Source organism: Trichechus manatus, unplaced genomic scaffold, assembly GCF_000243295.1.
Source record: "Trichechus manatus latirostris isolate Lorelei unplaced genomic scaffold, TriManLat1.0 scaffold00016, whole genome shotgun sequence".
In the NCBI taxonomy this organism is placed as follows: domain Eukaryota; kingdom Metazoa; phylum Chordata; class Mammalia; order Sirenia; family Trichechidae; genus Trichechus; species Trichechus manatus.
Window position 1 is genome coordinate 20,441,928 of NW_004443952.1, and position 12,594 is coordinate 20,454,521.

At 40.4% G+C, this 12,594-nt stretch overlaps 1 protein-coding gene across 2 annotated transcripts in view; it reads right to left on the reverse strand.

Moving 5' to 3' along the window:
• Nucleotides 1-11,243, reverse strand: part of LOC101358126 (myb/SANT-like DNA-binding domain-containing protein 3) — a 135,053-nt gene extending 123,810 nt beyond the window's left edge. Inside the window, exons 1-2 of one of the 2 annotated variants that reach the window (XM_023727457.1) lie at nucleotides 6,162-8,871; nucleotides 5,606-6,056 (exon numbers count right to left, since the gene is read on the reverse strand). In XM_023727457.1, the coding sequence (XP_023583225.1) occupies nucleotides 5,606-6,023 (418 nt within the window). In that variant the 5' untranslated portion in view covers nucleotides 6,024-6,056; nucleotides 6,162-8,871. Of the gene's footprint in view, nucleotides 1-5,605; nucleotides 6,057-6,161; nucleotides 8,872-11,013 lie in introns of those variants that run through there. The other variant, XM_004372224.3, reaches the window with a different exon arrangement.
• Between the last annotated feature and the right edge of the window lie 1,351 nt (nucleotides 11,244-12,594).

The window sequence follows — 12,594 nt, forward strand, 5'->3', positions numbered from 1 at the left end:
CATCAATTAGAAGTTTCAATGAGGAAACCGCTAACTCCACAGCCCATGGTGTCTTCTAGCTGTGACTTCAAGGCTTTCTTGAGAATCTTCTCCTTAGAGAAAAATAATATCAACTTATTAACAGATTTGATTACATTATTATGTCTACTCTATTATTCTGGAAGATGGGATACTGGGAATGTTAATGGCTACTGAGAGAAGCCCTAATTTGAATACTCTGTTAATAAAAGGAAAATGGCTACTATTTGACTTATTTCACTACAAGGGGTTAGGTAACAACCTAACTAGTCCCTAATTAAGATTAAAGAAAAGGTAAAAATCTTACTTTTGCAAGAGAAGGTTAAAGAAAGTGTACTTCTGTGCCATCCAGAGGTAATGAAAACACCTCCCCAGGAATCTTTCCCAACCCCGGCAGCTCCTAGGCTCAATTCGATAGCTGCCCTTCCTTCACATTCCCACTGCCTCCTGGGCCCACTGCTGCCACGGCACCACTCACTCTGCCTTGTAACTGGAGGTTTTAACTGCATCCCCTTCAAGTCTTAGTACTTTGAAGACAGGAACACCCCTTTTTCAACCACATGTAGAATCCCAGCTCAGGGCCTGGTACAGGCCTGGGCATGTAGGAAATGTGTGGGGGATGAGTTGACTGCAGTGGGGCACATTCCCCTCAACATGGCACAACTGTGTAGAAAGAAGTGTTCTGAGTGGGTAACCGAGGCACAAGACAGAGGGATGTGAAAGGGTCAACACTGAGAATAGGGTCTCTGGGATGTCAACATCAACTGTAGAGAGGATCAACTCACCTACTTCCTTTCTAGTCTTAGATCTGAAAATATTTTCTTTGAAGACTGGACACATTAGACATTTTTCAGTATATTTCACCTCTTTTCTCCTTCATTCTAGGGGACAGTTCTGGATATTCTAAGTCTACAATGTTCACCCCTCACAATGCTGCTAATCTCTCCCAATTTCTAACACTGCTCACTTTCATCTGAACAATTCTAGGTTTTAGGGACCTGATGATGATGACAGTGATGCTAGTGATGATGGTGATGATGATGATAGAAGCTACCATTTTCTAAGCAGCTATCCAGGCACTAAACTAGTGCTTTACAGCATTACCTAGTTTAATCCTTACAACAACCCTCCAAGGAAGGTATTTCTAGAGAAAACCAAGTTCAGATATCCAAGGTCATTTAGCTGAAAGAAACAGGATTCAAATCTCAGTCTGTCTGACTCCTAAATCCAAGCTCAGCCACTACAATACCCAGCCTTCCACTACTCCATTTGCTCTGCTGATCACTTATGTATCTTAAAACGCAGCCTCTATATCTTGTATCCACTACAAAGCTTTTATTTTTAAGAATACGGATGTATATTCCAAATTTTGCTCTCCAAATTTCTCGAGAGCTGTGAACATTAAGACAATATGTTCATGTCTGGGGGCAGAGAAATGACTCCACTTTAAAACTATGGTTTTTAGTTTAAATGTGTATTAACATACATTTTTAAGAAAAAAAAGCCAGGCCTCTTTAGAAGACCCTGGAAGAGGCTGGGGCTTAAAATTAGAGGAGACTGATGAAGTAGATAATTAACTCTCACACAAATATTAGCTCCAATGAGAAGAATCTAGTGCTCGGAAGGGGGGAATCCTAATTGGAAAAAGATTATCCTGGGAATGGTAAACACCATGTAATCTCTCTCCTAGGTAAAACAAAACCACCAAAAGTAGAAAACAACTCAATCTCTTGCAAAAAGGGTAGAAAGGCTCTCCTAGGGATAGACTTTCCTAGGCCTGGAAAATAAAGTCAAAGGATGTTATTTGGTTTAGGATTCGAATACCAGCAGGAAATGCCTACTATGGCAGTAAAAGTAAAAGAAGAAGAAAAAAAAAAAGTCAAACCCCAGCTCTATTCAACAGAACAAACAAAATAGGACTGACTGGGAAAATGGATACATAAGACATAGTGGATGCACACTGTGGAATATAATGCATTAATTAAAAGGAAAGAACTAGATTTACACACCGCAATAGGAATAGATCTTAAAAACATTATTCTAAGTTTTCATGGCAAAACAAAACAAAAAGAATGGTATCTATAGCACAGATTTTAATTTATCTAAGTTAAAACGTGAAGTAATATACAACGTGAAAAAACATACAAGCACATTAGAATGAATAGAATACAGAAGAGAATGGAAGTGGGCAATAGGAATAAACACACAGAAATAACACAAAAGTGGGGCTTTGTATGGACTAGTGATGCTAGTGTGCCATGACTGGAAATATAACTCAGTCTCCTGTACCCAGATTCCCGTCCTGAAAGAACACGATTGACAACAATGTAATTTATTAAGAAAGATTCTTAATTTGTACCCATGTTTGCATTACTCCATTATAGCTTTATAGTACAGAAATAATGGCATATGAAATTAAATATAAATTATCCTAAAACATTTGAGTGCTACTTGAAAACTTAGTTTTCTTAAATGTATTTGACCTTCAGTCATCCTACCTCCTGACCACCCCTAGCAAATTTTATTGGCTCCCTTAGTTTGTTCTGGAAACCTCTTCCCCAAAGATAATGAAAGATAAGTGTCAAAGCCAAATTATCATAGATCATAAATCTGCAGGTTGCAAATTGTTTTAATAAAGGGGAAGTACTAAGTTTTTCTGCAAATGCATTCCTAATGTTATACTTAAAATTTTAAGAGTACTGTCATCCAATCCAGACATAAATTTTAAGAGTACTGTCATCCAATCCAGACATAAATTTTAAGAAAGGCATTTAAAAAGCTGAGACTATCCAGGGGACAATGATCAAGATGACACAGTCAAAATCATCTCACACAAAAAAATAGTTGGAGCGGGGCCTCTAGTGGAATACTACTAGGCTTTATGCTGTTAAACATTTTTATAACAATATTCCAACGAATCTCTGAGCACCTAATTGTATGAAAGGTACTCTGTACGGTGTTAGAACAGTGCTGTCCAACAGAAATATAATGCAACCTATGTAAATTACATATGTAATTTTAAATTTTCTAGTAGCCATGTTAAAAAATAATAAAAAATAGGCGACATTAATTTTAAGAACACATTTCATTTCATCCATATATCTAAAATATTATCATTTCAACATGTAATCAATATAAAAATTATTAATCACGTATTTTACATTCTTTTTGGTATATCAGTGCATACACTTACAGCACATCTGTTCAGTCTAGCCACATTTCAAGTGCTAATAAACCACATGTGGCTTGTGGCTACTATACAGGACAGCACAGTGTTAAAGATACAAAAGTAAAACATACACACACAGAGTCCATGTGTCAAAAAACACATGATATATTGAGGGCCATAAACTCTATAGCAGGTTTTCAGCCTTTTTCCCACAAAGACCCAGAAGGGCTGATCGACAATTCCAGCCTTTTCTTTTGTTCTTGAAAGCAAACTGAAATACAAAATGAGTGAGATCACCTCAAAGCTGTTTTAATGTATAGAAAGTTTCAGTATCTTAATTACAGATTACTTTGGACACACCTCCTATCTGACAAAGCACCATGGTTCTCCATCGCCCTCCAGATTTGCCCTGGACACAGGAGCTGGCAGCAATTGGCTGATTAATAATCACTAGCAAAAAGGGAAGTCTCATGTATATGTATAAACATTCAATTTAAAATAAATCTGTTTTACAAACGAGTCTCCAGCAAATGTCACTACAGCAAGGAAACCAGGAATCCATGTTTATTCCTTTCTTGCTGAAAATTTACAAATTGTGTTTATGAGTAAATTAATTGCATCATTACTTCCAGAAAAAAAAAAAAAAAAAGCACATGGAATAAACTTTGTAGATCCTCCCCAGATTTTGAAAATAGAGAAATAAGATTGTCCCCTAAGAATAACCCTACAAAATCAATACACAATGATCCAGATCAGAGATTAGCAAAGTGAACTGAAAGCAGCTCCTATCACCATCTTCCTCAGCAAAACCTCCCAGGGAACAGAAGCAATTTGAAAAGCAGTCCCACCCACAATTCTGATTCACCTCCCTCTCCCTCTCCCACCACCACCCACTTCAGTGCCTCACAGAGACCAAATGGCTCAGACGCCAGGAAGATGGAGAGTAACCAGCTGAAACTATAAACATCTCCAAAGCAAGAACCCTGTCAATTAGCAGCAGGGCCCACCCCACAGAAGCAGCCAAGAGGAGAGGTGAGAGAGAGTTGGCAGTGCCCATATATAAACACTGTCTGCTTGGAGGTACCCTGGCTTGGGAACTCAAGAATCAAATCCCAGACACAGTGGTCCTACTGTGGGAGGCTTATGACATTAACCATCATGGTTATCCAACTGGCTCCCTGGACTTAACCTTGGTCAATGATTAGCAAGCAAACTTTTGATCATAATTTAGCACCCCAGGCTGATATGCCTACAAGAGAAAAACGTGTGCTTATCAAAAATGCACGTATTCAGTTCACTTGGTAATTATCTTTTTTACTATACGTGGATAACACCACTATTCTTGGTTCTAGACAGTGTCTCGTGATTTGTAATTAACAACAGTCAGTCCCTTGGAGCTCAATCTACTCTGGGGACACTTAACAACCGAACTTTTCATCCTGCAAGGCAAAAACCAAATTTTCCTGGGCAAGTGCTTGCTGGGTCCTTGGACTTTAATGAGGATTCTATCAGCAGCCCTCTGATCTCCCCAGGAACCTTCCTCTGACTCAAGGTGTGTCTTCTGTAAACTGCAATGAATCTTTATATAAACTGGCCATTTTCCTGTCCTGAAACAGGAAAGATTTACTGACAATTTAGCTACATGCATTTCTACCCTCTCCTTGCCTGGAGACACTTCAATAGCCCCTTAATTCCAAGGTTTTGAAGCTATGACACGTTATCATTACATCCCTGATTGTATGACAGCTTTCCTTCCCTAAGAGTTATGTGTGAGATGTTTTTCTCTTTTCAGTGGGAGTATATTAAAATAAAAGTTATTTTTTTCCAGAATTTCTCAAGGTCCCTGGAAGTGACACAAACCAAAATTGTGGACCACAGTGTTATAATGGATCAAAATGCTAACTTTTAATCTCAGTGAATGCTAAATGTACTTTTTTTATGTCTGAAATATTTCATTTTTCTAAATGTGGCCTTTTGAGTGGCTTAATGCAGCACTTTGAACATAGTAAGTCTGGAAAAAATTTTTCTAAAAAAAATAAGATTGAGTGAATGCATATAAATCCTCACCAGAGATTCTCTTTAATATATTTGAGATAAGCAACTGAAGTACACCATTGATAACAATATTAACTATAACAATTATAACTATATTAATGTAGCCCCTTATTTTTCCTTACTCGTAAGTAGTAACAGAGTCTTTAAGAGAGAAAGCTAGCACAGGGATGTAAACAAATCCTCTTTCTTCTATGCACTACGTGACTTGGATGTCCTATATACTCCCCCAAGATTTTGGATTAGGAAAATCAATACAATATGAAAGTTTCATTTTTGTAAATTCCCTCAACAATTAAGGATTTTAAAATAAAATGTCAAACAGGTACCCAATGAGAACACGTGAACTGGTACCAGGGCCAATACCTTGGGCTGCAGCATCCGGGTGGTATTCAGGCTCCTCTTCCGGAGGGCTCTGCAGGAAGTAGAGCTGCTCGGGCAGCATGTTGGCAATCTTCTCCTTCCCAAGGACGTGGGTACTCAGAAGTGGGCTGACACTCCGCTTCACTTTCTCTCTCCTTTCATGGGCCATTATTTTTTTGGTCCGAGCCTTGATGTTTTCCCAGCACTTCTTCAGCTGTTTGAAATCCCGCAGTGATACGCCTGGCTGAGAGTTGTATTCGTGGGCAAGTGCTTGCCAGGTACGCTGCTTGAGTGCAATAGTTCGCGCATCACTTTTTTTACATTCAAGCACATATTTGTACTTTTCCACTAAAGCCAGCAAGATGCTCTTTTCCAATTCTGAGAAGTATTTGGCAGGTTTTACAATTTCGTTGTTTTGCATTTTCCACTATATTTCTCCTGGCTGTTAGCTAACCTGTGAAAGGAAGTTTGAAACAATAATTACCAACTCCAGCAACCAACGTGTCATCAAGTCACGTGTTTAATCCCTGATTTGATTCCCTTGTTTGAAATACAGTACCTTCTTTTCTAATGATGCTGAATAATGATATTCTCAGGAAAATATTCCCAAATATGGGGCTTTACTTCAAAGTAGATTTTCAAGAAGGTCCTTTGTTCTAGGTCTTGGCCATATTAGCATCTAGTATATTAACAACTCAAAAAAGAAAAAGTTGAACATGTATGTGGAACTCTCATCTCTTAATTTATTTCTGCTTAATGTTAGGGAACTAAGTATTCCCCAAATTCTTAATGTTAGGCAGCTTTTTAACTAAACAGCTTTCTCAAAGTTTTGTCTCAGGTGAAGACAAGAGATGTCACTGTGTCATTAAATATAACAGGTAATGCAAACATATCAAGATTTTAGTATCATCAAGAAAAGATCTGGCATTTCCATCGGTATTTGTAACCTTGGACAGGTCATGCTCCTTTCTGGACCTGTTTCTACATCTTTGAAATGAGGGGTTAGAGTCTGTGATTCCTAAGGTCTCAAGGGCACTTTTAAAAGTGAAAAATTCTATGTAAATAAATCATATAATTTCAGAGGTGAAAGGATCTGGCACATAGAGGTTGAGCCCTATGGAGCTCCCTGCTACTCTGCACACAGGGGGTTGTCATAAGTCAAAATCAACTCCACAGCAAGTGGTTGTTTTTTGTTTTTGTTTTAGTATTCACATACTATGCCTGGGGAGAGGTAACTGTTAGCCTGAGACTGGAGGTGATGAGAGTGTAGGTTTTACGCAAGGGCAGTGGAACCTAATTAGTGTTTCCCACTACCCACCGCTTCACCACAAAAGTTAAAGCTAGAATGAAGTACTAGTGTGATCAGCATCTCCACCTATCAGGTACCTGCTTCCCATTCATACTGGGGACATGAAGTATCAGAGATCAAGAGACTTAGAAATGCAGAAAGGAAATTTATCTTTGGGGACTTGTCCCTGCATCCCTAAATTCCTATGCCTGTGCTTCAACTACCCTCATGCTGGTGATGTCCATCCAATGACACTTAAGCCAGGCCCCTTCTTCTCCAAAGTTCTAAAATGAATTTTTCACCTTCATCAACACTCCTATTCCCCATGAATCAACATTCCCCAACCTGAAAGTTATTAACCCATGTCCCCTACGATACTATCTCTTCTGTATTATCTCTATCTGCCAAGATGTCTGTGTCCAACTTTACTTTCTGTAGTTTTTATTATGAAATCAATAGGCACACTAAATATTCTTAAACTACACAGTCCCTAGAGTAGATTCTGATCCGATCCCCTGACCCCACTCCTCTGTCCCAGTTGTCGTCGCTATGCCTACCTTCTCCCCATACTTCCATTCTTTTTAAGAGTAACTGCTATAAGGACTGAGAAATACGACTCATGAATGAAAAATGAGTTGTTTCCCATTATGTCCTATTATACATAATGCCATAATACATATACATCTTTCTAAATAAACCTTTCTTTTTCTATCTTTGATTATTTCATCAAGATAAATTCCAAGAAGAGGAACAGTTGCCACAAAAGGTGAAAACACTTTTGTTACATCATCAGCCTGCTCTCCAGAAATGGTGTAGTAACTCACATTCCTACTACAGCATATGAGCATGCCCATTTACACTTCACTTACTCTCGGCTGTTGACGTATTTTTTTACTCTATGCCAACTGTGGAGGTGCAAAATGTCACTTCATTGTTTAACGATATATGAATTCTAGATTTCAGGCAAATAATCTATACTCTGAATAAAGCCTCTGTGATACTAGGTAGAAGTAAAATTACATATGGTAATTAATTCCAAGCAATTTAAGAATTCTTCCTCACAATGTGTGCAGTACCACTAGCTGCCACAAGGTGGTGGTGGACGCATGGGGAGGTTCTTAACAAAGAGGATCTTGCCCTATGTGTGGCTAGTTGGGTCTCAAAGGAATACAGCAATAACAACAATAGCAGATAACTTTTATTCAGCTCTTACTGTGGGCCAGGCACTATATTAAGAGCTTAATCTGCACTATATCATTTAGTCCTTGCAAAAACAACCCCTGAATGCATCATTTATTACACTTCAGTATTTTCTGTTAAAAAAAAAAAAAAGCTTTATTAAAATACCAGAAGAAATTATACAACTGCTCTCAAAAGCAAATGCTCAGAATTACCAACACCTGGGGACCATTAATAGCCTATTAACTAAACTGTTATTTAATCACTAGCTAAGTAAATCCAGAGTTACTAATTTACTTTGCTTAATTTCCTAGAACAGCAGGCCTCCCTGGGCCATGTGGTTGCATTCTGCAAGCCTATAAAGGAATTCTGTTAAGAGATGATGTACTCCAAAGGTCTCCCATGGATTCTCAACAACCTCATGAAGCAGGTTGTTTATCCCCATTAACCAATTATAATTCCCATTTCCCAGATAAGAAAACTGAGACTCAGTGTACTGCTTACAGTCACACATAAAGGAAGTAGCAGAACCAGAATTCCAACCCAGGTCTGACTCTAATGCCCATGCTCCTTTCTGCTCTGCTTTGCTCTCTTCTTTCAGACCTGGGGACAGCCTCTAGCTCCCCAGCTCAAGTTACATGTCAATTAGCAATCCATTGTCAGTTATTTACCAGAGCAAGAAAAGGCCTTTGGACAGAGCAACTAGGTGGAGCTGTGCCCTCATTAAGGAGCTTTGGTGGTATAGTGGTTAAGCACTGGACTGCTAACCTAAACGGTGGCGGTTTGAACCCACCTTCTATTCTGCGGGAGAAAGATGTGGTAGTCCGCTTCCACAAACCTTGGAAACCCTATAGGGCAGTTTTACTCTGTCTTACAGGGTTGCTACAAGTCAGAATCAACTCAATGGCAATGGGTTTGAGTCGGAATTGACTAGACGGCAACAGGTTTTGTTTGATTGGGTGGTGCAAACAGTTTAATGCATCGGAAAGGTTGGAGGTTCCAGTCTACCCAAAGGTACCTGGGAAGAAAGACCTGGCAATCCACTTCTGAAAAATCAGCTACTGAAAACCCTACAGAGCACAGTTCTACTGTGACACAGATGGCGTCACCATGAGTCAGAGGCAACCTGATGACAACCGGTGCCTGCTCTTGTTCATTTGTTGGCTATTCCCCTGCTTCACCTGCCTCCATCATCACCTCCCTCTATCTCTCCAAGATGAGGGCCCACAACCCTCCCCAACCCAGGTATACCTCTCCTACTCTAACCAGAATTCTGAAATAATTTCCACTGCTGAGCTGATAAGAAATGTATGTTTGAAAAGTAACATTTGGAGATTTCAGGTGGGCCACGCCTCAGGGAAATGCTGACATTCTGCTTCAGCACCTGAATGACAGTCCTAAATAAGCAAGCTTCCCAAAGTAAAAGATCTCCCCAGCAAAGCTTATTAATAGAAACTTCCAGGTACATAGTGAGGGTAACAGTGCCCAGGGCAATCTCTAAATTGTGCCTCCCTCCCCATTTCAAGATGAACAGACGATGATGGCAGCGAAATGCCTTCCCCACTTTGTCCGGCTGCCTCAGTCAGGTGCCTTTCATATTTGTGGCACCTCGACAATCATTCCATGACTCATCTGGTGCCCCCTTGGACTTGCACTCAGGGGCAAGTGCCCCCTGCCCCTCGCTATGTCTCTGGAAACTTCGAGGCCTGAAAGCACACTCCAGCTTAAAAATACTCAGCAATGTCCATAACAGTTACAGATGACTACATAACCAGCCTTCCCTGCTGCATCAGCTTTTACTAGAGACGGACTGGCCTTCCCTGCCCCTTACCGATCACCTTTTTGCGTGCAGTTCTGCTAGAAGGTGCACTACTCTTTCTTATGCATGCTGTAGCCCAAAACCAGCCCAGTGACCCTCACATAGTGGGCCTTCAGTAAGCATTTAATGAATGAATATTTGATATAAGTGTAAAACTGCCCTTCATTCATAGAATGAATATCACAGATGGCAAAAGAGTATACTGAAAGCTGCATTAAAGTACGCATGATCAAATGAAATAGCAAAATCCAAATGCAAGGAAAGTTCCCAGCGGGGTACGCAAAGACCCATTAAAAGCAAAACCAAAAATCAAACCCATTTCTAGTTAAGTTGATTCCAATTCTGTAAGACAGAGTAGAACTGCCCCATAGGGTTTCCAAGGCTGTAATCTTGAAAGAAGCAAACTGCTACATTGTTCTCCCACAGAGTTCCAACCACTGGGTTCCAACCACTGACTTTTCGACCAGCAGCCAAGTGCTTAACCTTTGTATCAGGGCTAAATTAGTGTCAGGAACAAGTAACACAACAAAATTCCAATACCCTAAAGGGGCAAAGAGGAAACAATACAATTTCCAAAATACTAAAATATATTGGTTAAATCACCAGGATACAATTTAAAGCACATTTAACATCCACCTTAAATAGCCTTCTAATAATTTTTTTAAGTTCACCAAGGGTCAAACTAAGTCTTAAAGTCTAAGCATGAACTAAATAGACTTGGCCAGATTTTACTTATACTGCCCGTCATGGAAAGGGAGTTCTTTGAACCAGTGCTCAGAATGGGCACCGTGACCTGAGAGCTGTGGTGCTGGGACCTTGGTGAACTACTGCGTGAAGTGAAATGAACAGACTCTGGATGCAGATAAACCTGGACTTGAACCCTGACCTCAGCATCACCTAGAGGTGTGACTTTGGGCACATCAATTACCCTTCATCTATGAATTCCTTGGGTGGCGCAAACAGTTAAGCACTTCACTACTAGCCAAAAGGTTGGCAGTTCAAATCCACCCAGAGGCACCTCAGAAGAAAGCCCTGGCGATCTGCTTCCAAAAGGTCATAGCCTTGAAAACCCTATGGAGCACAGCTTCACTCGGCACACATGGGGGCCCCATGTGTCAGACTCACCTCAACAGCAACCAACAACAGCAGCTTCATCTGTAAGATGGGGTTAATATCACCTACTCTGTCGTCTTCTATCTGCACAATAGTCCTGGAGTATGAGTAAAGAAGAAGCATAGATTGGTTGTTGTTGTTAGGTACTTTTGAGTTGGTTCCGACTCATAGTGACCCTATGTACAACAAAATGAAACACTACCCAGTCCTGCACCATCCTCACAATCGTCATGCTTGAGCCCATCGCTGCAGCCACTGTTAATCCATCTCATTGAGGGTCTTCCTCTTTTTTGCTGACCCTGTACTTTACCAAGCATGATGTTCTTCTCCAGGGACTGGTCCCTCCTGACAACATGTCCAAAGTACATGAGACGAAATCTTGCCATCCTTGCTTCTAAGGAGCATTCTGGCTGTACTACTTCCAAGACAGATTTGTTCTTCTGGCACTCCATGGTATAGTCAATATTCTTCACCAACACCATAATTCAAAGGCATTCATTCTTCTTCAGTCTTCCTTATTCATTGTTAAGCTTCGTTAAGCATAGAGTAGAGCTCCAATAAATTTTAGTTCTTCCCACTCCTCCCACCCATATTAAGCTGCCTCTAAAAGCAGAATAGTGGTCTATATACAATACATACTCAAATACTTACTGGCTCTTTTATTTCATATACACACAATTCAGCAAATATATAATGAACTCCTGCCAAAGGCTCAGTACTATTCTAGAATATGTGGGAGATGCAAAAATAAGCTGAACTCTCTATCTTGCAAAGAGCACTGGCGGGCACAAACTGATAACTGGAAGGCACACTGACACAGACCTCATAACAGACGACAGAGCGCCCTGCGAGTTCAGACAGGGAAGGAGGTTACTTCGTGAAGAAGAGGACATCTGAACTAGATCTTTAAGAATGTATAGGATATAAACAGAGTTGAAGGAGGTCATTCAGATAAATAATTGATAAGAAAGGGCCTGAGTGCTGAGTGGTGACAATGTTCATGGAAAGGAGGAGGTGCACACTGAGTCTGTGTCGATGGAAGAATTGACCAGTACGCATGTGTGCCCACACTGGAAGAGGGGATCATCAGAAAGCAGAGGCAACATGGACACATGAGGATTAACCTAGCCCTCCTCTGTGCAGGTGGGAGAAAAGATGTGGCAATCTGTTCCTGTAAAGACTACAGCCTAGGAAACCCTACGGGACAGTTCTACTCTGTCCCATTGTGTTGCTATAAGGTGGAATCAGACAGCACCTAACAAGTCTGTGTAGCCACCAGAGTATTCTTTTAGATCCTGTCCCTGCCTGTGAGAAGATCACAGTCCAAGGAAGGCATAGCATGACACAGTGTATTGCAGGACAGGTTGGTGACATGCACAATCAATGTGATAAGCACAGTGACAGAGATGTGCCCAGGGACAGTACTCCAGGATGGGGGTGGGGAGATCTAGAATAGGAACCTTAGTTGCTATTAGACTGGAGTTAAAATTAGGATTATTACTAGTACAAAGCAAGGTCACGACTTGGGAAAGACTTGAAGGATGTACATAGGTGGTTAAGCTGAAGAAAATGTGGCTCCCCTTCCCTCAAGGG